This window comes from Archocentrus centrarchus, chromosome 22, assembly GCF_007364275.1.
Source record: "Archocentrus centrarchus isolate MPI-CPG fArcCen1 chromosome 22, fArcCen1, whole genome shotgun sequence".
In the NCBI taxonomy this organism is placed as follows: domain Eukaryota; kingdom Metazoa; phylum Chordata; class Actinopteri; order Cichliformes; family Cichlidae; genus Archocentrus; species Archocentrus centrarchus.
In genome coordinates, this window is record NC_044367.1 from 27,792,840 (window position 1) to 27,820,581 (window position 27,742).

General features: G+C 42.6%; 1 protein-coding gene across 4 annotated transcripts in view; it reads right to left on the reverse strand.

Annotated features, from left to right (window-relative positions):
• Positions 1 to 27,742, reverse strand: part of ralgapa2 (Ral GTPase activating protein catalytic subunit alpha 2) — a 93,647-nt gene that overhangs the window by 39,775 nt on the left and 26,130 nt on the right. For 3 of the 4 annotated variants that reach the window (XM_030718483.1, XM_030718479.1, XM_030718481.1), the window contains exons 5-32: positions 26,414 to 26,457; positions 26,110 to 26,290; positions 25,842 to 25,957; positions 23,033 to 23,171; positions 22,480 to 22,688; positions 21,758 to 21,997; positions 21,435 to 21,617; positions 20,964 to 21,098; positions 20,708 to 20,856; positions 20,480 to 20,591; positions 20,032 to 20,269; positions 19,552 to 19,731; positions 15,929 to 16,075; positions 15,400 to 15,522; positions 14,452 to 14,513; positions 14,278 to 14,368; positions 13,943 to 14,116; positions 12,741 to 12,929; positions 11,886 to 12,079; positions 11,549 to 11,647; positions 10,887 to 11,042; positions 7,285 to 7,413; positions 6,140 to 6,268; positions 5,847 to 5,905; positions 5,127 to 5,235; positions 2,647 to 2,757; positions 2,336 to 2,404; positions 1,931 to 2,068 (exon numbers count right to left, since the gene is read on the reverse strand). In XM_030718483.1, the coding sequence (XP_030574343.1) occupies positions 1,931 to 2,068; positions 2,336 to 2,404; positions 2,647 to 2,757; positions 5,127 to 5,235; positions 5,847 to 5,905; positions 6,140 to 6,268; positions 7,285 to 7,413; positions 10,887 to 11,042; positions 11,549 to 11,647; positions 11,886 to 12,079; positions 12,741 to 12,929; positions 13,943 to 14,116; positions 14,278 to 14,368; positions 14,452 to 14,513; positions 15,400 to 15,522; positions 15,929 to 16,075; positions 19,552 to 19,731; positions 20,032 to 20,269; positions 20,480 to 20,591; positions 20,708 to 20,856; positions 20,964 to 21,098; positions 21,435 to 21,617; positions 21,758 to 21,997; positions 22,480 to 22,688; positions 23,033 to 23,171; positions 25,842 to 25,957; positions 26,110 to 26,290; positions 26,414 to 26,457 (3,905 nt within the window). The remainder of the gene's footprint in view (positions 1 to 1,930; positions 2,069 to 2,335; positions 2,405 to 2,646; positions 2,758 to 5,126; positions 5,236 to 5,846; positions 5,906 to 6,139; positions 6,269 to 7,284; positions 7,414 to 10,886; positions 11,043 to 11,548; positions 11,648 to 11,885; positions 12,080 to 12,740; positions 12,930 to 13,942; positions 14,117 to 14,277; positions 14,369 to 14,451; positions 14,514 to 15,399; positions 15,523 to 15,928; positions 16,076 to 19,551; positions 19,732 to 20,031; positions 20,270 to 20,479; positions 20,592 to 20,707; positions 20,857 to 20,963; positions 21,099 to 21,434; positions 21,618 to 21,757; positions 21,998 to 22,479; positions 22,689 to 23,032; positions 23,172 to 25,841; positions 25,958 to 26,109; positions 26,291 to 26,413; positions 26,458 to 27,742) is intronic. The other variant, XM_030718482.1, reaches the window with a different exon arrangement.

Below are 27,742 nucleotides of genomic sequence, written 5' to 3' on the forward strand. Positions count from 1 at the left end.
ATGTAGACAGTATGTGGATGATTCCACCAAGCAGACCTCTGGGTGCGTAGGGGGAGGGATTTGAGGCTTGATGCTGAAAAGACGTGAACCAAACAGCTGCTACACCAAAGCCCCAAAGAACTTCCTCTGTGGAGAGGTAGAAAGGGGTGGGGGTGGGGGGGACGACCGTGGCTGTGCTTGACAACTAAGTGACTGCAATTCGCATAGCAACAGTTCCTGGAAGGTAACACACAGTAGTTAGAAGTGCACATGGTGTATGGAGATGTGAGTACAATATGTACACAAATAAATCAAATAATAAAACACAGATGTACCGATCTTCGCTGTCTCTCACACTCACACACACACACACACACACACACACACACACACACACACACACACACGGAGGTGCAGCTGGCTGCTGAGGCAGGCAGAGGGAGCAGATGGAGAAGCTTGAGCAGATCTCCAGTGAACCAATATGGTCTAGTGCAATGTAGCTTTTTACAGCTATGAGCTCGCTGTTAGTTAATCATATCAACTTTTTTCACTCCTGTCTGCATCCCAGGATGCATGGCAGCCATTAGCCATTCATTAGCTGTAAACATGGACTCTGCTTGTGTTTGATTGGTGGGCAAAGAACAGGTTTTAGGGGCCAATTGGAGTCATTTATGGCTCCAGTCGCTGTTGTGATATTTTCCAAAAAAAAAAAAAAAAAAAAAAAAAAAGTTTCTTACCCTGAACTTCTACAACTTTTAACAGTTTGTTTCCATTCTTGTGCACGAGATAATGGAAAGTTTTTTTTTTTAATTATTATTATTGTAATTTTTCACTTCACTACATTGCAATACTCTGCAGTGAAGCATGGCTAACAGACCTAGAGCAGCTAGATTTACTGCTGCAGAAGCCTTGAGGCTTACACAACCGTTCTGCATAAAAATAATTCACATAATTAAATACATTAGAACACTTAATCTGCCATAGATACAGGAAATAATATAAATATATATAAAAATACAAAACGACCCCCCCCTCCTGGTCATTTTAGTCACTAAAATTGGTCACAAGGGCGATAAATACAAAATTTTAATTAAAGGAAGATGAGGCATGAAACGACTCATCAGGGAGCGTGGTCAGTGATGGAATAAAGAGGGGATGTTTTCTATTCTCTGCTTGGTATACAGAATAATTAGCAGCCAACATGACAGTGGAAACATATAGATTTCAGCGTTGATATCACATTAATATCGTCACACCTTGAATGAAACCTGCAGGGACCGTGCCTTTTGTGCACTGACAGACAACCAATCATGCCTAATTGTCTTAGCGTACGTAGCAGCTGCCGTCTCTCTCATATTAAGACATATTCAATTCAAAATCTCCAGGACAAGCATTTATAGCCTGAGCTTATCAAGTGGACAAAGGGTCCCGTTTGAATAATTGGACCATTTCTTATCAGGGGTGACATCCTTTCAAAGATCTGCCGTTGACCGCATCTGCCCAGGCAGGAGGGAATGAATAATACCTCATTCATTTGGGCCTGAAACTTGGCCCTCATCCTCAGGGTCAGCCCATAAAATAAAGAGTTTGAGGTACAAAAAACAGAGGAGCAGATCAATACGAAATATTTTGCACGCTTGAAACAAATGCTACTGAAATTTCCTAAAGGCTGTCAGGGTTTCCTACATATGCTACATGCCAGTCATGGTGGGCACTTCTATGCCCTTGTGCTACAATAATGTTAAATGATGCATAGTCACAGGGTCAGGGTGGAGATGAGGCTAATTAAAGTGGCTAGCCCATGTGGTCGGGTGGGGGTGGAGATGTCAAAGCTTAAGTTGCTGTGTCTGCGGGCAAAGACCATGAAAATAAATCAGTAAAAAGTGGCTCTACTCCAGGCTGCTGCAGAATGTTGCACCTTAAGCTCTCAGCTGCCACTGATGATACCCACCCTGTAGATGTAGTCCAGTAGCGGGGCCTTGTGGGCCGTCTGCCCTTCCAGCGAAGGCATGGTGATCGGATCAAGCAGCAGACTCAAGGGGACTGCCATGCACCAGTCCAAGAGGCAAAGCAGCAGTGACACCATCAACTGTGAGAAGTGAGACAAGTTCCTCGTTTAATTCAGTCAGAAGAAATCAAATCAAAAAATGTAACATTAATAAAGCAGCAAAGAAAAAAAAAAAAAAAAAGACAGCATGGCAGCAGGTAACAGGTCAGAACACAGCAGAGAACGAGGTCGAGGAGAAAACAAATCACTTCAGGAGAAACATTCCTCTGCAAATGCACCATTCCAACATGATGGATCAAGGGCCTTTAGATCTCAGCCATTTCATGTCCCCTCCTTTCCAAAATGTACCTTTTTGTCTGCCTCCACTGCTGAGTGCTCTGCGCTCGGCAACAAAAAGGCTATTGTGGCCACAAAGATCTGTATTGGGACAAAACAAGGAGAAAGATAATTGCATGACACACTCCTATTCATCAGGGCTGTGAGCTAAAATGGAGATGAAACCACAGGATGTGGAGTGTCCACATGAATCAGTGACACTTCATGTAATGTTTGCATTTAAAAGCTACGAGTGATTTTATAGGAATTTCTTACATTATTAGAAACATGTTCAAACAGGTTACGGGCATCTTCAGCATGTGTGCGTGTGCTTGTATATTTACCTCAATAATTTTCTTTGGGAAAGTGGGCTCCAGCCTCTGGAGATGCTCCCAGTGGGAGATGAGCAGCTGAAAGACGTCACAGGCTACCTGAGCCACTGCTTTGTTCCCAAACTGGACAGGAAAGGAAAAAATGGGAAGAACTTAACAGTGAAGAGGAAATGCATCCACACTTAAATAATCACGGTGCCTTCCAGCAGAATTAAACAGCACTGTAGTGGCACCAGGCGCAGGCGAGCGTCAGTGTCTAAGAGGGTTTCTTTCAGTGTACTGAAGACTTCTCTGGGGGCAATGACCTCTGAAACACTAAGGAACCTGGATCAGTTATATCCAACCTCTGAATAAAGAATTTAACAGTCCGAGCAGCAACAGTACTGACAGAAGTACCACATCAGCTTTAAGAACGGTAAGTGAAGGTCTGACGTGCAACAGCAAATCATTCCATAATTTTGGAGCCGCAACTGCAAAAGCTCCATCACCTTCGAGGAGTAAAGTCAGTGGTCAGCAAACTACTTTTCAGGAGGGGAAACGAGGCCAAATACTTGGGGTGGGCTAAGACATGCCAGCATTTCACAGCTGATTACAGACGACTCCATCTCTGAACTTTATGGCAGTAACATCTAAGCAGAACAGGCGGGAGAGAAAAGCAGCGTTTAAGTGCGAGGTGATGGTGATTTATTCAAGTCTGGGAGTATTCTGACTCCTCGAGTTGGACACAACACCGCTCGATTCTTCAGAGACACGCTCCACCCGCCGTCATCACGGGATAATGAGCCCAAGCACACCTCAGAGCTGTGCAAGAACTACTTGAAGACCAAAGAAGACAGAAGTGCTGACTGTCAGATTTCCTCCAGCATCAACGATCTCAGCCCAGCTGAACAAGCTTTCCTGACGCCATAGGAAGCTCTTTGGAACATTGTCAGATCACGCTGGTACGACACGGGTCATCAGGTGTTGCAAGAAGTTTAAGAGTCAAGCTCAAAAACTCAGGATGTAAAATAGAAATATGATCTCAGGACTTCTGGATCCTCTGTTGGTTATTAAGATGAGCCTGTTTCACTGATAATGATGTTTTTATTTTGTGCTTCTTAAAGACAAAGTTGAAGAGAACAAAGTCTCCTTTTTTTTCTGTTCATCTTCAACCTTTTTCTGACCAATGATGCATTTTCAATCTACACGTTGTAGGAAAAGAAAGGAAAGAACAGCATATTTTATCACAATGTTACTTTTTTAAACTGTGCAGATGCATTAACATCAGTGGGGGCTGGTAGTCGGGCAGACACCAACTTAGAAACTCAATGGCTGATTTGTTCAGATTCTAGAGCCACATAGGTGCTTTGGATGTGATGCGTGATCCTCATGAGAACATTAATTATTTGCAAAATCACCGCTTTTAAGATTTTTAAATGCATTTTTTTTCCAGCGCGTAAAATCTGTTGCTGCATTCGTATCACCTAATTTCTAAAACAGCAGAGGCACACTGCTGATTAAAGACGGTGAAAAGAAAAAAAAAAAGTTTAGGGACACAGTGACTGTCAAAATTTTGCGTAATTTTCCTTAAATTTAGTTTTGCACTTACTGTGCAGATAATCAGCATAATTTCATTTCACTTCAAACCATGGTTCATTTTCCTCAGACTCATTGAAGGAAAGAATTGAGCTGTTGACAATTTTCTTTCAAATGTGGATTTCTTCAGTGATTTGAAATTCTTTGTGGAGAAATAGAATTTCCTATTTCTTCCAGCTGAATGCCTCTCAACATGTAACAAGGGCAGACAATGTGGGGAGTGCAGAAATGGCCAAACACAAAAAGGGGCCCTGAGAGTTCAGCACCTGCTTTTAGAAAAGAGACTCTCAGTGCCACTCTTCCCCCTAGATCCCCCACCCAGCCTATACCCTCTATTTTGGGGCTGGCTGAGTCTGTGTGTCAAGTTGTACAGGGGAGTGATTACTGCTCCATTAGAGACAGGGGTGAGGGGATGGGTGGGGGCTTTGCTCGAGCAGGAAGCTGGGAGATGTAGCTGCTTAAATTGGCCCACATCTACTGAGAGTGAGCAGCCTGGAAATTACGCCACCGCCCCAAACCCTTTCCCATGAGATGAGGAAAAAAAACCCAAACTAAATTTAAAAAAGAAAGAAAAAACTACACATATAGCCCGCACTGCTTCTCTGCATCTCTTCACTTAGAGAGAAAAGAGGCCTGTTTGAAAATATACCCACGAGTCACATTTTATTCTCACACTTTTGTCTGCGTTGAAATTGTTCTGCAGTCCTTTTATGTCGTCAACTGTCGTTTTAGTCTGAGCTAAACAATCTAAGGTTCGTACGCTAAAAGGAAAAAAATAGCTTCCAGCACGACTCGACAGCCGGCTCATCCGTGCTCGGTTCAGAGGTTTTCAGATGCAAACGCAGCCCACGATGTGAGAGATTTAAAGCTTTTCTTACATGTAAGACGCAAATGCACAAGCGCAGAGGTTCACTCACCTTTAGTGTCACTCCCAAAACATTGATGGCATCTTTAACCTGGTGGTGAATGTTCTTTTGCATTAGCTCCTCACACACCCACAGGCCCAGGCTGCACACAGCAATGCACCTGAGTGACAGCAGCAGAGCGTGAATGGGACAAAATACATCCAGGAAACTGCTGTACAACTTTAAGTATGGTGACATCTGTAGTTAAAAAGTGACTAAACTAATAACACAAACAGCTGCAGTTTTTATGTCTTTATTGAACACACTAATCATTCTCAGTGCAGCCTGGAAAAATGAAGGGAACCTCTATGCTAATGAGTTCTCCAACAGCTACTTGAGTCAGTTTTGAGATGGGCAGTGTCGGCTGTAGAGGTGCTCCTCCACAGGAGGAGGATGTAAAGTGTGGTTAGTTAGTCTGCCCCTCAAAAATGAGCGGCTGCTGCCAACTTATGCTTCAATGACAACAACTTAGAGGAAGAACAGAGATGGAAAAGGCTGCTGAAGCAGTCCAAAACATGCGGGTGTATATGATAGTAACAACATCATCATCATCATGAAGGAGGAGGAGAATCCTGAGAAGGATGAACAAGTTCCTGAAGAAAGATCTGTGTTTCTGAGCGACCAGTGTAGAAACACCAGTAATTCCCGTGTGTTCCCAAACCTTTTCTCAGAACTGTGTAAAACACAATCATATCAGACAGCGTAACAAAAGAATAATATTACTAGCCATACCTCGCCCCCTCACAGTGCTCCTTTGTTGCCGTCTCCAGCAGGATGTTGACCAAGTAATTCTGAACAGAGAAGATGGCACCAGTTAACAGAGCTGTAACAGTCGGATCCATTTTTTTACTGAATGTTTGTAACGATGAGACGCCGTCAGATTTATAGTCAGATCAGAGGCTCTGAACGTTCACGCTGAGCAGAAATGTGAAACATTTTCAGTGTTTATGTTTGTAATGATTTACACAGCAGATGAGCAGATGTTTTGAAATGTATTCCCGTTACTGCACATCTTAAACATTTACCTTGATGTTCTCGCTGCCTACACTGATGTCATCAGAACCAGGCACACGCTGCAGTATAGGAATCTGGAGGTAGAGGTTGGGGAAACACACGAGGGAGCCCAGGATCGTCTGAGCCTCGACCCTCGGTGCCTGGATGAAATTCAGAAAGAAAGAAAACTATTGCATCACTCACGCCAAAGGAGACAGTTCCCATACAGTGGAAGAGGGCTGCAGGGATCTTGCAGATTTAATTTGATCTTATTCATGATTCTGATGATGTCCAACAGAAATCCAACACACACACACACACACACACACACACACACACACACACACACACACACACACACACACGTTAGGCGTGGCACAACAAAATGAGTGATGCATGCAGCGCTGTAGCAGGCTGTGCATGCTGCTGTGAAACTGAGGAGACACGATCTATGCAGGGAGATGTGTGTATGTGTTGTTTCTTCCTGTTTATTTCACAGAGACTATAAATGACACTTAGCATTAACTAAGCCGTATTTAGACTCTAAGCTGTAACAAGTAAACAGGTAGTGGTTATTATATTGGTCTGCTAACATAATCTCAACTAACAGCTCCAAATCAGGTCTCACTCTAAGTCCATATGATCACCTGCACACACTGCCTGCTTTAAAAGCTCTACACAATTAATTAAACATGACTGACAGTCATATTAAGACTTTATATAATACTCATGTGCATTTAATGAAAGAAGGCTCACATCTGTATATATAAGTAGTTTATTTAGTAACCAAAGATGGAGGAGTAGTTGATGATGATGTATTAGTGGTTATAATTTCAGCCACAGTTGCTCGGTCCTACATTTAAGTCCAGTTTTTCCACACTTCAATACATTCTTGATTTTCTTGTGAGCCGAACAAATGAAAAGAGTTTTAAAATTTTTGCTATTTGGGACCTCAAATGTATTTTTTATTACTAAAAACATCTAAATTTCACAAAACAAAATCAGCTTTTCAATGTCAAACAGCTGCAAAATTATGGAGGATGATTTTTTTTTTTTTTTTTTACTACATTCTTTATAATCTTTGCTCAGGCAGATTCTGCTGATTTCTGAAGCCTTCTTCTAGTTCTTGGCTCATAAATTCCTATATGACTCACATACTGAATAAGAGTGTTTGTACCTCTGATGAGCCAGAGGAGAGGACGCAGGCGGCAGCAGTGATGAAATCTCCAATCAGCATCGTGAAGCCCGGCAGGCCGAGGAAGAAGAATCGAGGAGAGCAGGAGCGGATGATGGTGTTCAAAACATCCTGATGATAAGCAAGGACACGCAAACCGTCATCACTTCTGCAGCAATCTCTGGTATTACATCTCTGTGGACTTTATTTAGGAATAATAACAGAACCAAAATAGATTTTTTAAGCAGTTCTTCAGAACGTTTACAGCCGGGGACTTCGCATTTGGTGGGAGCCTCGGGTGTTGTTAGCGTGGGTGGAGTGAAGCAGCACCAGAAATATTTTGTAAATGGGCCACAGTGTGAGAGACATGGCACGGAGAAAGCTTTTCACTTCAACAGGTAGGCTAAGCATTTTAAGCGTGCTGAGGAGAGTAAAGCACTCAACAGTGCATGTCACCGAAGGACAGGAAAAACAGAGAGTGGGAAAGACAGACAGAGGAGAGAAAGGGAGACAGCAGATGGATTGTTCACAGTGGATAAGAGGGAGAACAAAAGACCTCAACTTTCGAGAGTCACATGTATGTACACACACAACCAAACCTGTAATTAAAGCCAGAGCCAAGGTATTGTTTGGTTGAGGTACAGGCAGCTCGGTGGCAGATGGGTGCTCTTTATACGCAGACATATGCTGTACTGCAGAGGGTTCTGCTCAAGTATGTACACCGCAATACTGCACTAGACGAGGGCATGAAGAAAAAGATGCTTCAGATTTTCTATATTTAGCTGCTAATCTTAAAGCGGAGAGGTTCATTTCTGTACAGAGAGAGGAAATACTCTGGTTTAGGAAAAAATATAAATACATTGGTATACGAATATAAGAATGCAGCCTCTAAATGAGGCAGAACGATTGCGCTCTCGCTCTTATCTGAGACATGCATGTGCATATTTGCGTATGAAGGCAAGGTCCAGGCTCCAAACACCTGCCTTCTTGGCCATAAACGTGTGTAAATCGGACAGTTCAAACATCAGCCTGTTTCTAGCTGAACCCACGGGCACCTTAACAAACACAATTTCTCTCTTTCAATCACACACACACACAGTCCCACTATCTATCTGTGACATTAATCACCCGGAGCTTTGGTAAACAGGGAATCCAGGTGAACAAAAGAATAGAATAAACACAGAGAGACAAGTAGGAAGTCAAACCAACACCAGCACCACATGTGGAAAATTGGTGGGAAGAGCTACGGGATTGAGGGCCCATTTTACCCTCATTTTGTTGGTAATTGACCTCTGAAGCATAATGTGTAGTGCAGTCAGAGGTAATTAGCAGGCAACAAACTGTTTCTTGATTGCCTGAAATGAGCATTTTAGAGGAAGCCACAAATGTAGTATGCAAAGTGCTTTCAATTGTATGTGCAAGTAGAGCGAACCTGATTTGAAGTGTGTGTATAGAAATCAGAATAGAGAAATGTGGAAAGGGAATAACCGCATGCGGCGCTGTGTTGGCAGGAGGAATCGCCCCCTGCATCAACAAAAGGTGCATTAACGTAACTCTGAATAGAGCCACCTCAGGTCTTTTTATGTGGCCTCATTTTCAGGAAAGCAAACGCTTTCCACCTGCTGGCCCCTGGGGTGACAGGGTTCGCTCTGGCATTACATCACTCTGCGCAGTATCCCAAATTCTGCTAATTTAAATTTCCGCTTTTAACGCGGCGCACGCTTCCTACTGCAAGTCATTCACAAGATGTAAGAAAGGGATATAACCTACCTGCAGGCTGCTGCAGGCATGAAGAGTTTAATCAACAGCCATGACGGTGGCCTGGGGGGAGGGGGGGTCAACCTTCCCATTTTAAGCTGACATTACATAAATTATGCAGCAGCTTTCTTTTTGGGAATGACGAGATGAACTGGGTTGGGGAGAAGCGAGTTTTGCACAGGTGGTGAAATCTGTGTTTGTGCAAAGGATGTGACGTGTTAGCGCTTTCAAGCCTTTTCTTTAAGCTACAGAATAAAAAGGTGAAGAGATGCATTAAAGCTTTGTGTGCACTTGTTATGTTCTGCAAAATATGCTGTTGGCTATTGCACTCCAGATTGTAGAGCTATTAGATAGATTACTGCCATTGTGCTGTGGTCATGCTTTTGTGAGACCAGTGACCAGAGAGTGACAGACAATCAGGACAATAGCCCTGACCTTGGCACTCTGGCAGTTGGAGGGAGAAATGTCATTTTCCTCCAAGCTTAGTTTATTTTATTGGGGAGGATTTACACTGGGACCCCCCCCACCCCCGGCCGTCTATAAAACATGGCTGTTTAAGGCAGACTGTTACCTCGTTGATAGTAGACTAAACATTCAATTTATAAGCAAAACTGTCTAAAAAGATACAAAAATGCTGACAAAACTAATCACAAACAATGTTCAGCTAACTAATATTACACACACAAACATGAGTCACAGAAGTCTACTGATGCACATGAACAGAGATGCTTAAAAATATACGAATGATTTGAAAGTAATCGGAATTGTTTTTTCCTCTTTTTTTTTTTTTTTTTTAAAAGTGCAGTGGGGGGGTGGGGGTGAAGGTGGGGGATGAGGAAGGAGGAGGAGAGTAAGAGCCACTTTCTTATGTTAAGCAGGCGTGCGGCTGTCCTCTATTGTGTGGCGTGAGGACTCTTTTCTCTGGCCAATTTGAGCATGCTTCAGTGGCCAGCCTGGCTCTGGCCCCCCAACGCATTATACAGAGCCACAACAAAAGCTCGAGAATGCTGCCTGTGCGCCCCCCTCCCTCATTGCTTTACTCTAAACTACGTTCCCCAGGCTCCCCTCCCACTCCTTCACACACACTCGCGCACACACAGGCAGGCGGGCCAGTCTACTCCGGGCCCCTGGCCGACGTGTCAGTCTAACGGAGCGCGACAGACGTCAGTCCTTAATTAATCACGTATACGCGGCAGGGGCTCAAAACATTATTTAACGACATGGAAAACATTCTAATAAGCTTGTCACACTGCCAACGAGCAACAGAAAACCAGCCAGGAGCACATACATATATCTATAGTCTACACACACACACACACACACACACACACACACACACACACACACACACACACACACACACACACACACACACACAGTTGCATGCAAAACATCTCTTACACACTTTTCATCTCCCTCCTTTGTTTAGAGGAACTCCATTCATCTCCACTCAGCTTTGTGCAGAAGCAATGGAGCTATGCCAGATTTGAATATGAGGAAGGGTGTGGCTAAAAGAGGTGGAAGATGCCAAAACACAGTAACGTTCCTCATCACCACTGGTTGGCACCCTTTTTTTTTTTTTTTTTTTTTAAATAAAATGGACTCACATTGATAAACAGGAGTGAACCTACATTAACTCGTCATCCCAAAGACGTGATTGGGTATGAATACAAAGATTACAGTTGAATGAGACAAAAATCACACATTAAAAAAAAGGTAAGTGACGACAACGAACAGCTTAATTGCTTTCCAGTTTTTAAATCAGGGCTGATAAACATCGCTTTGACCAATGCGCCATCTACTGGTGAGAAGAGGGACAACTGGCCGCTTTAGCTGAGGAGCCTTACCGGGTCATCGTTAGTGAAGCCCTTGTGCATGATGTGGTAGAGGTGCACCAGGAAATCACTGTTGGGGAGCACATCCTGGTGCCTGGTCATCATCTCACAGATCAGCTTGTAGGCCTGTAGTTTGCCAGCCTTGTATTCTGCTGGCAGCTTGGTGGCCTGCAGCGGGGAGGAGCACGCAGGTTAGTAACATTACGAGGAGCTGGAGACATCTATTAAGAAGAAGCGGCTTGAGAAGCAAATGCATTTTGTTCAGCATCAACATGTCACAAAAGAAACCAACTGTGACCACTGAACTGCATGAGACGCTTGTTACTGTGTTCCATCATACAGACTCTTCTTTTTATTGGTTTGCACACACTGTTTAATTAGATCATACTAATATGTTGCCACCAAGGCTAACCATTCTGTTGCATTTATTACTTTTTGCTGCTCCAGCAAACGTAACGATAATGCCTTCTCGGTATTATAAGATCCTCCCAGGAAACCGAGCTGATGACACATTCAGTTTAAATGCTTTAATATTTGCTTTTATGATATGACAGTGGATCAGACTGAAGGACACAGTGGCTTGAATCCTGCTTTCCATTATTTTTCAGCTTTATTATACCAAAGTATTTAAATATGATGAGTTTTTTGAATGTTCTCTGCTGTGTTGTTCATACCCTAAAAAGCCAGGAGGCAAGCATCCGAAGAGGCGGGATGAAGGCAGGCTGGGGAGGAGAAGACTGGTTGTCCACACTGATCCCAAGGTTGTCCCGGATCTGTAAGCACACGTTTACTCCACTGGATACAAACATCATCTCTAATGATTGGATATGATTTGCTGCTTTGGAGAGCACAGAGTAAAAGTCTCCGGCCTAAAATGTCATTTCTATTTATAGAAACTGAATCTACATAATTAGATGCTTTAAATAAACCGCCCTTGACAGAAAGAGTATTTATAAAAGCATCACCTCCTATTTTTACAGTACTTATCAAGTGTTTATCTCTTTATTGTACCTTGGCCAGCTTGTGCCAGAGGTCGTAGAGATAGGAGAAGACCTTGGCATGGATTTTGGGGCAGCGGATACTGTTGACGTCTCCCAGGATACCCAAAATTCTCCTCCACAGGACAAAGGCCGAATCAGCATGCCAACCAGTCAGAGTCCCGCCAGCAATGATGCTGACATCATCAGCCAGGAACTCACTGCTGTCTGCACGGTCAGATACAGAGAGTAATGGACGGTTACAGCAGTACCAAATACAAACAAACTGAATCGGATTTCATTTTATTTAGGAGACTGGATGCAGTCAACAGATGCAGACCGACTTTAATCAAATCATTTTGCTATGATTACATAGATTCTCAGAGCAGCTGTTGACCAAATCCTCAGTCTTTATGTGCATTTTCCCAAAGGCACTGCAGCATTTTGCAAGCGAATCAAACACTGAAACACTTTTGGGAAACAGGCACAAATTACATGCATCATCCAAATGAACTGCAGAAGGACAGTGCCACCTAGTGGGCAGCAGAGGAATAAGGCTGAGGAAGTAAAGGCTTGGAAATGACAGTGTAGCAGATCACAGGTGATTAAAATGATGTATGAAAGGTTTAATCTCCTACTTAAAATTTGGTTGCAGCAAAGTTAAGACATAAAAGATTGTTTGTTTACAGGAAGAAAGAAAAAAGCAATTATATATAATTATATTTCATGTATAAGCATCTGCTATAAGGAAGAGCAACAAAAAGTAAATAAGAAAAATCTACGAGTGTAATTGAAGACAAAAGAAGTGAAATGCAGATATAAAGCATGGACAGTGGATGACAGATGAAGACTGTGGTTGACATGATGAGTAGCAGCTAGGGAGCAGTACCCAAGTGGTGTGGCATGTGTAAGACAGACTGATGCATGGTGTCATCCAGGGGGCAATCCCGTGGGCACTCTGTGGGCACCAGCAGGGCTGGTGAAGCGGGGGGATTCTGGGGGTAGTGGTAGTGGTTTTGGTGGTTGTGGTGGTGGTAGGGCGGGGATGCGGAGTGGGTAGGGAGAGCACACTCAGGACCTAAAGACAACAAGCGGACAGGGATCAGACTGGGTTTGAGGAAGGGTGCAGAGGGACACGGATCACAATGTAGGAAACACAGAAGTTCATGTACAAGGGTGGGGAGGGCAGACAGGGGGACGGCATCATCGCCCAAAATCATGGTGGAGGGAATAAATAAGTCTTAAAGCTGAAGGGATATCTGGATATTTTCTCCTCACATTAATCTACAGACAGGTGACAAATTAAAAAGGAAAAATAAAAAACAAACGCTTGACTCAGTGAATATATCTGGTGGTGGTGTTAGGGGTCCACCTGCTTTCTTTTCCATCCTGATGGGAGTGGTCTGTGAGGACAATGCTCTCACCGATGGGGCTCGAGAGCTCACTGAATGGAATGAAATTTATGTGAATCATATCCTATCCAGTCTGTTATCCTCAAAACACCAAATAAGGGAGTAACTTCTGGAATAAAGGTGTTAAATGTGAGTAAAATAATGCCAAGGTGCACTGATGCTGTTTTGGTGGTATGTGGGGGTTCATCTCCTCCCTATGACATCGCTTCTTGTTTGAGTTTTCCTTTAATTTGTCAACCATCTGTAAATACTCAAACCAGAGAGCACAGCTTACTTTTCCTTTCACAAAATGCCCAAAAAAGTAAAATTAAATGGCTCAATTAAAGTAGTTCTGTAGCAGATATTAGATTATTTACCGGGCTGTGATCAATCCATCTATCCATCAAGAGCAAGAGCTCAAACCCCGAGCGAGGTGTGACACAAACTGCTGAACTCTTCCAAATCATTTCATCACTGTGGTCACAAAGGACTTCCTTTTATAATAATGAGGACATTACCTCTATTGCTAACTATTATATGTATTAAGCCAGCTTCAGTCTGCAGACAGACACTAGAACAGAAATGAACTGATCACGTATGACTGCATTTGTCAGCTCAAACAAACTGGAATAAGCTCGGAGACACTTCGATCCATATTAGGAAAAACATTTTGTTTTAGGGGCACACTGTGAGTTTATACCTGCTAGAGCTTCATTATGGCTGAGCAGCAGACTCCCCTGGCTCTGAGGATCAGCTGTTACATCCATGTGGGCTGACTGTGTGGACTGATTATCAGCATCCTCATCAAATGCCTGCCAGGTAACCTCAGCTTCATTGAGGTAGCCGTTGGACGTCTCACTGCTAACACTCTCACCTGGGTAAGGTGGGCCGGTTAAGGAGACGAAATGGACAAGTATAAATTAAAAAAATGAAGTATTTTTAAACTACAGTGTTAGACTTGAAAATTCACATTTTAAAAAAGCAATTTGTATCAAACAATCAAACACAGCTACAACAGTGATTATAATTTCTAACTTTTCTCTCTGAGCTTGGGCTTCGTGCAGTTTGCGTGTATCTCTGCATTGCACTCTGTCTCAGCTGAACTGCTCGTCCGCCGGATGAGGATCTGCAACACAGACATCAACATTAGAGAGGGTGAAGCAATCTTATTCTAAAGGAAACATTAGGGCAGAGGATGAATCTTCTCACCACTGGTGGCTCACTGCTCTCAGTCCTGCTCTCAGAGGTGGGCGAGTACTCTCTCTGCTGGACTGAAAGGCAAAAACGGGACAAATTAGCTCTGAATAAGCACATCAGGTTTAGTAGCTCTAATAGAAAAATCCAGATGACTGAACATCAATCATAAAAAGTGCTCAAAAACAGGATCTCTCTTCACTTTTAATGTGCTGAAAATGAGAAGCATGAATATTAAAGTTCTTCGACTTGCTTATTGTGCTGATGCTGGCTTCCTAAACATTTGTGCTTGTACATGCATGTCCCAACATGATGTTCAAGCTCACTTTTTCATTAAAAATCAGCTTGCCCCATCACACCAGCCATTTCTGCTCCAAGCTTATCGAGTGCGACACTCGTAGAAGTAACTTCCTGTTTAGGAGAATCAGATTAAGCAGAAAAATTCAATTTGGCCTGTTTTTCATATCCTATTATCAAATCAAATTTAAAGTATGAAAAACAAGCAGTTATTTTGTATTGTTTCAAAAACAGAGTAAGATCAATAACTTAATAATAATAATAATAATCTTGAAAATATTTTATCAGCAGTTCAGGCTGCGGGGGGTGGTGTGATGGTGCGGGGGGCCCCTCAGTACCAACTGAGCACCCTTTAAATGCCACAGCCGACCCAAACAGCACGACAGTGGGCCACGTCACGAAGCTTAAATCATCTCAAACTGCTTTCTTAAACATGCCAATTAGTTCTCTGTACTCAAACGGCCTCCACAGTCTCCATTTTTCCATCCATCAGAGCTGGGATGGTGGTGAAACAGGAGATTCATCGTGCCAACATGGACCAAAACCTCTGATTCACCTTGTTGAATCTGTGCCATGAAGAATTAAGGCAGCTCTAAAAGCAAAAGGGAGTCCACCCTGGTAATAGCAAGGTGCACCTAATAAAGTATCCAACTGTTCTGTATGTACCTGGTAATGTTTCAGACAGCTGCTGGGTGATGTCTGAGGTGCTGCTGCTGCGTGGTAGAGGACTATCCCTGCCTCCCAGCTCCTCCTCTCCTCCACATTCGGACAGCTGACACTCCTCCACATCTGACAGTCAGGAAGACCAAGACATGGTCAGGCAGGCACAAGACCAATCAAACAACACCTCACTGGAATGAGACTTCTTGTTTTTAGGGACGTGCAGACAAAATTTTGACATGAACACAGGATGAGGAAGAAAAAACCAAAACAAAAATAGGACATGCACACATGCAAAGATGATGCACACTCTTGTGAAGCACAGCACGAGGCACCAGGGCAGCCATGAAAAACATTTTTATTATGTTCATCCAGCAACACAGTTTTTATTAAATGCTCACATCAAAGCCTAGCGTACAGCTTATCCTATCAAACACTGAAAATGGCCGTATATGAGAGACTGACTGAAAATGAATGGGAAGGCTGGGCGAAGGTCACGAACACGCAAACACACGCAGCTCTCACAATACTTTACCTGAGAGTCTGTGAGAGCAAGCAGAGTTACCAGAAGAGATACCAGGCAAGAAAGAGCTCACAGTGTGGAGCAGCATAGGGACACTTTTAGTAGCGGGCAAAGCCTCGTACAGATGAACACAGTTGCTGATGGACTGGCTTCGCTTAGCTTCCATCAGGGAAGGAGGAAGAAGAGGGAAAGAAAGAGACAGTGGGAAGAGAAAAAAAAAGGTAAAAGGAAGATAATATTTAATGGCAGTAAAGTACAAAATTCTGCAATGAAGCTTCTATTAATAAATAAATACAATTCTGATCATGAAAGCACAGCAGGACCTGAGTTTGACCTGAATATGGCTGCACAAGTTTAAATACAACGACCGTAAGAGAGAAAACATTTTAAAACCAAGCCAGAGTCACCAGCGTGACACTGTTTTTAATAACAATAAACTTCAGTTTTATAACAAGTTTTAAAATAATAAAATAACAACAAAACCCACCAAATACAATCACACAGGGAAATAAATCAAAGCACCCAGAAATAACAACCAGACACACATAAAACACGTGAAAATGCTAATAAAGTTTTCTTCTGAAAAATAAAAATATCCATCATCCTGTTAACCACTGATCCGATTCAGGGTCAGAGGATGGGTGGGGCCTATCCCAGCTGTCACAGGGCGAGGGTCAGGGTTCACCCTGGACAGGCTGCCAGTCTATTGGAGGGCTGCATCCACATCATGAAGCAGAATCCAATGCTAGATGTAAATGCTATGCACTGTTTTTATGTCTTTTTCCATTAATATACTTGGCAATGGATTTCTGTACTTAAAACAGCTGAATAAAAAAATAAAGAAAGAAAAATAATCCCTTGTGTAGATGCTAACCCAACACATTTGATCTTATTCCCTTTACTATCCTATTTTACCTGATAACCATCTCATCAGCCGCAGACTGAGAGCCGGTTCAACTGGGTCCTTGAAGCTGCAGAAGCTTAATGAGTATCATAATGAATTTTTGAGCCTTTTCCTCCGTTATCAAGACATGATCTCAGAACAATATTAGTTTGGATTTGCATGCTTAAGTGCAACCAAGTTTTGACAGTTGTCAATGCAGAGGCATTGCCATTGTGTCTGGATAGCACTTCAGGTTTAATCTCAAAGCGAGCAGTGAAAGAGGACAGTTCTATTCTCTGCTTTCAGCACACTTTAATTATGCCTTTCAGAGAGAGATACATCGTCTCCTCCAGCCCGCCACTGCATCCCATTTATGCATATTAATGAGCATTAATTACACTCTTAATGAAACTATCAAAAACTGCCGTGCAATTGATGTGTGGGCCTTCTCTTGAGGAGCAGGGAGGAGGGCTGCCGGGCCTTTGAAGATCAATGTGGGAGAAATCCAATTAGGCCAAAGAAAGGGAAGGGAATTTCAAGCGGCAGTGTTTCATGTGCATCTTTGCTCGCACACAGATACAAATAAACAGACCAACATAATAATAGGTGGATAAACATGCGCATGGGACACATAATAGATTGGCGAAGGCGCACACACACACACACACACACACACACACACACACACACACACACACACACACTAACCTTAAATATGACCTTACTTGAACCGTAAAATGTGTGTGATTTAGATTACAGGCTTTTTGCCTCCATAGGAAAGACACATTCCCATAATGAGACTGTGTAGACTAACAAATTTAGGTCCCCGGAACATGAGTAATACCTGCACCCCCCCCCCCCCACACACACACACACACACACACACACACACCCCTTCTAAGATGCCATTCAGGCACAATTACGTCTGCTCCTCGCTCAATGAGCTCGTCATTTCAGAACATTGGCGGTAATTGGGGAGGCGGAAGGCCAGGGAACAAAAAGGGATCATCTCTGTGTTTTATCCCCCACATTAAGATTCTGTCTAGACAAAATTAAGAGGAGCAAGCCAGACACTGTAGCTTCTTACTACTCTACTGCCTTCCAGCTCAACTTATAATTAGCCTGCCACTTTCTCATCAGATAAGGGGTGTTTGCAGAGTCCAAAGCTGGCCTCTGACATGCTGTCAGGGGGATTGTGCTGTATGCCTACAATCGAGTTGACATGGAAACATGTTGACACTGGGTAGTGACATGTGAGGGAAACAATAGGTGCCATCTGCTGGCCTCTTTGTCTTTGGTGTCAGGGCTTTCAGAGACACCTGGGCTGGTATACACACACACACCTGTCTGAAGACTTTCACACACAATAATATTGTCTGGTAAACCTGGAGGTCTGAAGTTGTGCTCCAAAGACTTATCAGTATTGTGTTGGAGTCTCGCACAAAGGCTGAAGATAATGCTGCGTGCATTTAGACAATAAAATAAAAATCCAGTCTGTGTGTAGGTCTCCCTCGTGCATCCAAAACAGCTGACACATTAAAGCATGGATTCAAAAAGACCTCTAAAAGGTATCCTGTGGTAAGCACCAACTTCAGAAAATGATGCTGTATGCCCTTTAATCTAATTTAGCAATGCTTAACCAAACTGAGTTACAGGGAATTCCTGGGACTTATCAGCAGCTCTCAATATCCTCAAACCATTCCTGAACACTTTCTGGCAGAGCTGAAGGTTCATTTTCCTGCCGTTTGCTTGCCTTCTTCCCGTAGCGGATCCTGCTGTTATCGCTTTACCACAATAACAATGCATCTGACTGCCTACATGATGTAAAATAAAACAAATTTCATAAAACTATGGAAGCTTTTACAACAGCTCCACAGTCCAGGTCTGAGCCTTTCACTGCTTCACCAGCTGTGCGTCAATCCAATTCAATTTTATTTATACGGCACCAAATGACAGCAACAGTCACCTCAAGGTGCTTTATATTGTAAGGTAAAGACCCTACAATAATACAGACCCCAACCTATGAGCAAGCACCTGGTGACAGCGGGAAGGAAAAAACTCCCTTTTAACATGAAGAAACCAGAGAGAGTGAAAAGAGTATTATGAGGTACTTTACGATAAGATGGGGCCTGATTATTCATGACCTTCTATTTTAAATTCTATTCTAGATTTAACAGGGAGCCAATGAAGAGAAGCCAATATGGGAGAAATCTGCTCTCTCTTTCTAGTCCCTGTCAGTACTCTAGCTGCAGCATTTTGGATCAGCTGAAGGCTTTTCAGGGAGCTTTTAGGACAGACTGATAATAATGAATTACAATAGTCCAGCCTAGAAGTAATAAATGCATGAATTAGCTTTTCAGCATCACTCTGAGAAAGGATGTGCACAATTACAAGTAGGCAATCCTAAATACTTGTTAAATATGTGCATTGAAGGGCTTCCTTTGATTACTTTTTAAACATATAGGACCTGTAGGTCTGGAGATGCTCTGACCCAGTCGTCTAGATCACAGTTTGGTCCTTCTGTGCTTCATTTTCCTGCTTCTAACCAATCAAATGCAGGCTAACATCTCTCACACTTTAAAAAGGTGCAATCACACCAAGATCACCCATTTTATTCTCTTCACCTGTCAGTGCTTTTAATGCTGATGTGGTACAGATGAGGAGTGTTTTATATGAGACACCTTTCCATTTTTTTTCCTGATTCAAACAAATACGTCTTATCTGACATCAATGTTACATTACACGCACTCACCCGAGGCCTTCTGTCGGACATTGTTCCGGGCCTTCTCCACACCCGGTGCTCCCGAAGTTGTGGCTGAGCGAATCCTCATGGGCTCCTGTACTGGCGGCCCGCCCTGCTCCCCCTGATTCCTCCAGCTTAGTGAGAATGAGCGTGCAACTGCTGCCGCCCTCTGAGAGTCCTGGATCACTCCTGACATACAAATGATGAACAAACAGCTATACTCTTAGATTTAGCACAAACAACTGAAAAAAATACTTTGACTGTTAAGTATACAGAGTAGTTAACAGAATAATTGTTTAACCTTACATAGGTCACTTATAAACACGGCACCTTTAAAAACAAGTCACATACATGTACTGAACCAAACTGGCAAGAGCTAGTCAAAGACACAAAGAACAGAAAAAAAAAGTGTCATCTTTCCAAAAGCTCGTCTCAATCAAATTAAAGCCGCTCTAATCCTCATCTTTCCCCCCCATTCTGTCCTCTCACCACGTCCTCTCTGCTTCTTCTCCTTCTGTTCACTGAGTTTGTCCAGAGGCAGGTTGGCCATGTCCAGGCCGTAAACAGAGCGTGCCAGCACAGCCGTAAGCGAGTCCATGATGCTGGCCCATTCTGTTACCAGCTCCTCCCAGCAGGTGAGAGAGGACAGCACTGCCAGCAGCTCATCCCAAAGCTCCCGGGAGATAAATACGCACAGGTTGGCTCGTACCCACGCCACAATGATGGTCTGAATGCAAGAGGAGAAAAGAGAAGATGAATTAGCATTGAGCTACACATACAGAGCAGGTTCGGTAGCTGGAGGGGGAGACGGCATGAAAATATAGACGTTTAACATTCTGAAACATTCACAGTGCATTAAGAGCAAAAGAAGGTGGCGGCAGATCCATCTCTATATCTCTGAATAAGAGAGTGTGAAACAAACTAAATGCAGGCATACCCTAAAAAGCAAAGATGCTAAACTTTCAGCAAAGCTGTCTTTTCTTTGGTTTTCCTGTGGCCTCTTCATCACAGCCTCAGTGATCCTCAGTAGTACCTGCAGCATCTGCTCCCTGCAGAGACAGTAAATTACAAAAAAAAACGACCCAAGATAAAGAATCATGATCATCAAAATACATCCAGGAAGGAAAAAATGACAAAAACGTGCACATCTGAGCAAACTGCTGACCATGTCTGTGTGTTCATGGTGTGCTCCATGATCATATGCCGGTAGATGCTCAGAACACCCTTGCACACCTCAACCTGATTTTCCAGGAGTTTCGGTACATCCTGGCATGGCTCCAACAGAAACACGTTGGATGAATTGGTCAGGAACACCTTCACAAACAAAGTAACAGAGACAACAACAACAACAACAACATTAGACAAAATGCTCGTTCTAGTCCTTCAGAGGTTCTGATCTCAGGAGAAACACACAGACGTACCTGTAGTGTGGGCTGGATGCCAGCTTTGATGTCCCTGTTCTCCTCCTCAGTGATGAAGCCCTGATTGATGGCACTGCTGAACGAGTAGGTCCTGCCCCAGCTGGACGACCGTTTGTGACTGTGACTCTCCATCATCTTGTGGAAGGATGAGGCAGAACAGTCACATGCACAGTCACAATAAGCTAATTATTTAGACAGATACTACAGACATCACAGAAAGGAGCTTCTTTTGTTAACAGATTAGATCCACTCTGTTATAATTTCAGCTGTTCTGTGTTTTGGCCTTCATTGCTCCGTATCAGATGTCAGAGAAGCTTTAATAAAACTGTTGCCCTCACAGTGTGCTGAATAAGAGTGAGTTTCTTTTGTATACTGAATTATAAGGAATTTAAAAAAAAAAAAAAATTATAACTCTAAACTAGTCATGTGTGGAGGGAAAACGTGGCGATCTGTATCATTTGTAGCACGTACTTGCGTGTGCACGCTATTTGCCTCCTTGCTGAGCATCTGTTCAGAGCTGTCATCCACTTCATCTTCCTGAGTAGTTCTGTCGGGCTCTGTCATGAAGCGGGGCTTCTCCTGCAGGATCCACTTCCTGTACACTTTGATGACCTTCCTGGTTGCAGAAGCTTCACAGGACGGCAACAGGAAAGCCTTTGCACAGAAAAACCAAACATGGTCCTTCAGTATTAAAGTTAGTTTTAAAGGTTAGCCTGCAAGTTAATGAAAAGACCAGCAGAGGGCGACACAGTCCACGTTATTGCAGTGCAGTCATGTCGTTGAGCCGACCGTACCTGGTGGAAGATCTCGTTGACAAAGTTCACATTGTCCCGGGTGGAGAGCAGAATGGACTGCACCATGTCATAGACATGACGGTGCTCCTCCTCCACGCTACACAAACTGGAATCGCTGGCTCGGCGGTCTGACAGGGTGCTACTGTTGGAGTGGCTCTTCTCAGGCTCCCCCGCTGGTCCGTTTGCATCCCCGTCGGATGTCTTATCCTTATCCTGGCTGCTACTGCCTGCAGTGACAGTCTGGAAAGCACAGGGAGGAACGACACACTGGTCACTACAGTCTCAACTCAGCAGAAATCGCTTCTTTCATAGTTGTATTTTATAGTAAGTTTTAAATGGGAAATGAGCCACTGTAATAGTAATAAATGCAAAACAATCATGATCTCTGCATAATCACATTTCTCCCCATGACTGCATTAACTAAAAAAACTGTTGCACAGTAAAGCAGTGACAGTCTTCATGAAGCTTTGGGTTACACTATAATCTAATTTTGAAGGCTGTATTGTTTGTGGAGCCGTTTCACACAGAGGTAAAATAACACATGAATAAATCATTGTATGAATATTTGTTCAGAAACACAAATCCCACGTGTCTTTATACACACACAGGAGTGCTAAAGAGGGCGTGCTACAAAATATATTCCAAGAGCTTCTTTACTCTTTGTAACAAAATGGAAAAATCAACACAAAGGTGTGTGTGTGTGTCTGTGTGTGTGTGTTCACCTGGATGAGTTTGGGAATGACCTCGGTGCCGTTCTTGGCGGTCTGAGCTGAAGCAGCACTGCTGATGTACTTCTTCTCCAGGAAGAAGGTGACCAGCCAGGTGATGAAGGCCACACGGGGTGCCAGGTACTGATCCCTCGTGCAGAAGGTGCTCTCATTATTCCGTGTCACCGGCACATACAAGGGTTTGGGTCTGTGGTGAGGGAGGTCTGATCGAGTAGAGCAGTGGGTTAAGAATAGAGGGCAGAGGCACAAAGAGGGAGATATGATGGAGAAACCCCAGGAGGTGAAAAAGCAGGATCTCATTCATCATTCATTCATCATTCATCATTTTCTCACACAAACTGCTCTTAAAGAGTTTCATGGTGCAGCGACAAGTAAAGGCATCATTCTCTTTATTAATGAAAACAGCTCAGTTACTTAAATACAAACTTCTAAAAGCTAATTACTTTGAAGCATTTTCTGTTACGTTATATCCTTGAAGTAAAGAATGAGCAGCTGATGTACAGTGTGTGTAACTTTCACTATATATAAACTCTGTATGTTGGCCTACCTAATAAAGGCTTGTAGAGGTTTGTAAGCTTGGTGAAAGCGGGGAACAGATGTGGAAGGTAGTACTTCTTGAACAGGGTAAAGAGAAACCTGAAGCCGGTGTCCTGGTTCTCTTTGTTCTTCCATTCTAAACTGGATGCCTGGCAGACAGAACAATAAAGGCAGACAAGGTCAGGCTACAGGGAGAGGAGACGGTTCCAGCATCACTCAGACAGCGACAGTTTATTGTTTGCAACACAATAGTATGAAGGTTCCTCTAAGATTTAAAAAACAACAACACTACATTGAAATAAACTGGCTTGGGCTAAGGACAAATGTGAAAAATATGTCTGTAAAAGTTTTTCATCTTCACAACCCAATTTACTTTTTATCTTACAGTTGTACGAGACATGGAAAGGCCCCAAATCAGGAAAACAAATGAAAGGTGAAGCCAGAACAGAGTTTGCTCAGACTGGAGCATTTCCAACACACGGCTGTCCATTAAAGACAGAAATACGCCACACTGAGATGCTGACTGCATGTACTTATGCAAGTTTGTAACAAAACTTGTTAATACTGGTCACCCAAAATATAAAGTATAAAAGAATATGGATTATTCTCACTACTTGGAAGCATAAGAAGAATATAAAAGAATATTAATGCAGCTAATTGTGAGCAATAGATGTATCCATCCATGACACTGTATCCATCTGGCCTGAGAAAGTATCCTGCACTTCCTAACATAACTCTGCATTAAAAAACAATTTCCATCTTCAATTCAGAACTCTAAAACATGAAATCAACAGAAAAACTAACTTTTAAAGTATCAACTTCATACACTGTATCCAAATTTATGTGTAACAACCATAAGCACTGAAACGCAGCTCAGTCTCTGGGCAGTATTTCCTTCTAAGAGAATAATATTGTATGTTGTATTTATTCAGTTTGTTTTCTTTGTTCTTTTTAAATGTGCTTTAATAAGTTTGCAGTGCAGTAAAAATCAGATCAGAGCAGCAGGACAGACGTTTACTTTGATTCCACAAACATTATGTAGGAGATGGATAACAGGCATTAATCTGTTAATGTGTTAATTTCGTTGATGAACTATTTTCGTCATAGTTTTCGTCAACACCCCTTTTTTTCATGACGATAACGAGACGATAACTAAAAAACTACCTAAAATGATAAAAACGATGATGAAATTAATCAACACGTTCGTCAATGAATGAAAACGAGACGAAAATGTTTGGTGGGGACGACATCCAATCAGAACTGATTTAATTTTGTGACAGGGCCGGACAAGTTAGAAAAACATCAAATCAAACGCACAGTTGCACAAATTTGCTCTAAACCCGGGAAGGACAAACTAGCCATAACTTGCAAGTGATGTAACCAATGTCAGCAGGGAGAAAGAGAAGAGCCGATGTATGGACACATTTGTCCTTTGTTACCGTGACAAACAAAACGATGTGTAAACCATGTGGGGCGACTATCTCGGGTAAAAACACGACAAATCTTAAACGACATCTCCAAACCAGTCACCCAGACCTCCATGCAAAGGTCAGCATTTTAATGTCATGCAGGGTAAAGTCTTTTTCCCAGTTTGTGTTCAGAGAAAATCTCCACACCGCAGTGGATTAGCCTTTATAATCTTAGTCCTGAACACTGCCCTGTACCTTTCAGAGCGTCCTGCTGTAAAACGCTCGGATTATCTCAGTAAGGTGGTTTAATGATCAGGTGTGTGGGAAGCAGGTGAAACGCTAATGTTAATATTATTAATAATATTCCATAACTTTTAATAAATGTTTAATTTTGTGTAAGTGTGTATAATGACTAATTCAAGGGAACTGAAGAAAAAGCATTTACATTTTACACCCTTTATATTTTAGTCGACTGAATCGACTGTAGATTTAGTGACTATATTCTTACGATAAAACTAAAACTATTCAGATACTAAATTATGACTAAAACTAAATCAAAATTTGCTGTCAAAATTAACACTGATCTGTAAATAACTGGACATGAATAACTTCAGATTATTATATATTATTATACTACAGCATATTTCTAACTACCCTGGGAGCTCATTCTCTCTCTCTCTCTCTAATACAAGAGATATGAAATGTAAAAGTAAGGTCACAGGTCAAATGTGGCATGATATTTGGACTATAATGTGATATTTATACTAGCATAATTTCCTAAATTATGCCAATACAAACAAAGGCAGCAGAATTTTAAGCAGAGTTTTAAAGTTAAGACATTTTATGGAAGTTTGACCTTATTTGACCTTGAAGAGGAGGTCAGAGGTCTAAAGCAACGTGATCTTTAGAGTCCCCTTATATCATTCCCTATATGCTGTCAATACAAACCATGGCAGTTCAATTCAATAAATCATAAAGTTGACCGTGACAATCTTGGTGGATGTCAGGCAAATTTGTTAACATGACCCCTACAAGTTTAATCAGAGTTCATTCAGAACTTTTCCAGCTGTCAGGTTTACAGACAGAGTGACACGCACGCCCTCGCTACCAAAAACATAACCTCCTCGGTGGAGGTAATTCATTATTTATTGACAGGAACCTCCAACAACAAGGGAAGAAAAGCAATTATAGATTAAAGACAACTGTCAAGCTGTTGTTTAAACACTCTCAGGAATATAATACAGCCTCCGTTTCATTTCCACGATCCGATTTAAAAGTGGGTGAAAAGAGTCTGAGGAAAGACGCTCCCAGCTGATGATTCAAGAAGCACATGAACGCATTATATGATAGCTATGATATCACAATTGCAATATATTTGTGTAGGCTTCTACCTGGGGGGTGAGTCATTACCTGGATGACCATGTACTTGAGCAGCGTTTCTAGGATGTAGCAGGTCGGGTCATCTGAGGCTTTTTCTCCCGCCACAGCTGGAACCAGTGGGGTAATCTCCTCAGGCACCACCTTGGCTGCTCACATCAACAGATGGTACGATATTGGTTTAACACTCTATGACTTCAGTGGTTATCCTCATCATATAAGACTTTACAAATTTCATAAACTCTGTGGTCATTTAAATGTGCATGCATATGCAAATGTGCATGTGTCCATCTCATCTCACCCTCTGGGGTGTTGGAGAAAGGATTGTAAATGATGGTGTCAAGGGTGCACGGCCCTCTAGATGAGGGCACAGCGGGGAATCCTGGCACTAGGCAGGCAAAGATGAGGAACTGCTCCTCTGCACAGTGGTCCCTAAGGGCCTGCAGCCACAGCAGGAATAGACGGATTCCCTCACAGCGTATCTAGACAGAAGGAGAAAAGGTCATTTTTATGCATATACAAACTGTTACAATCTAATTAACTCAAAAATATGTGCTATCCATTTTTGTTAGCCAGGATTTTGAAGGTTAAAATCATGCACTTACTTTGAATGAATTTCCAGTGTGTAGAAGCTTTTTGAGAATAGAACCTGGAGGAAAGAAAAGGCGACAACGATCAAAAACTTTCTGCAGTTCAAATTTGCTTCTGCACAACAAACAGACACAAACAGCGCAAAGCCGGCGTCTCCACTGCAAGATGAATTGACCTTGATGGGTGGTCTTGACAAACTAGTGGGTAGAGTGGTAAGGCTTCATGTTTTCCTGATGAAAATTAACATGAGTTGGCAGCGACACACATTTATGGAGCCAATCTGGTTCCACTGTAATCAAATGAGACATCGTTCTGATTGCTAAATATCTTGGGTGGAAGAAGTCTGTGTGTGATTTAGGACATGCTCTTGACAGGCAGCAGCCTCCTTTGAGGGGAACACTTTGGTCCTAATATTGATTTAAAGCTGATGATTAAGGTTAAGAATGGGGCTACGTTAGCGTAAAAGGCAAACTGAACAGGGGTGTTACAGGGGCCTTACTGAGCGAGTTTTTGTCTGGTACTCTCATCAGAATACACAACACAAAAGCGTAGAGGACTCCCTTCACGGGGGACAGGAGTACGACAAAGAGCTGCGCAGATTTCCCCTCAGCATCTTACAGGTATGTGTGAAGTATCCACGACCTCACGTTTCCCAACTAAAAAAAGCCAAAACCACCAAGTCATGCATGTCATTCCTGAGCTACTCTACCCACCACAAAGAACATGTCACAAGGTGCTGCAGTTCTATCAGTAATGGGCACGGATGCAAAATGATAAAAAATGATGTGAAAGAAAAAGTAAACTAGGCTGAAGTACACACGTAGCAGCGCTGCATCTTGACCAGTGACACCTGAACTGTGTGGGAAAGAAAATTCTACGCGAGTGCAGGAAAGGCTAAGAGGAAGCGTTAAACCTGTGAGGATTTGTGGTCTGGAAACAGAAAAATAAAAAATGGTGAATATGTCTCCTGGGGCATCCATCCAAAGATAAGTGTTGATATTTAAAGTTACAAGCCTGAGGGGAAGGCGAACCTGCAGCAGTGGTCTCGACCTGGACTGTTTAGCTGCCAAAGGCTGACAAACAACAGTTATAATTGAGGTTATCGCTCCTTGCAGGGTTTTTCCTTTTTTTTGTGCAGGACTGAAAATCATGCATAATTCAATTACTTATTTGCATTTCAAATGAAGTGCTGATTTGCATTTCCCATTTACATCCCCTTCTAAGACTAATTATTTTCTCCTCATTATTAAAGGCTAAGGCTTGGTCCTGGTGACATTTTTTGTCCTTAAGTGTAAAGGAATACAAAGCATATACCTGCCTGTCAGGTGTTCCACAGAGAAAAT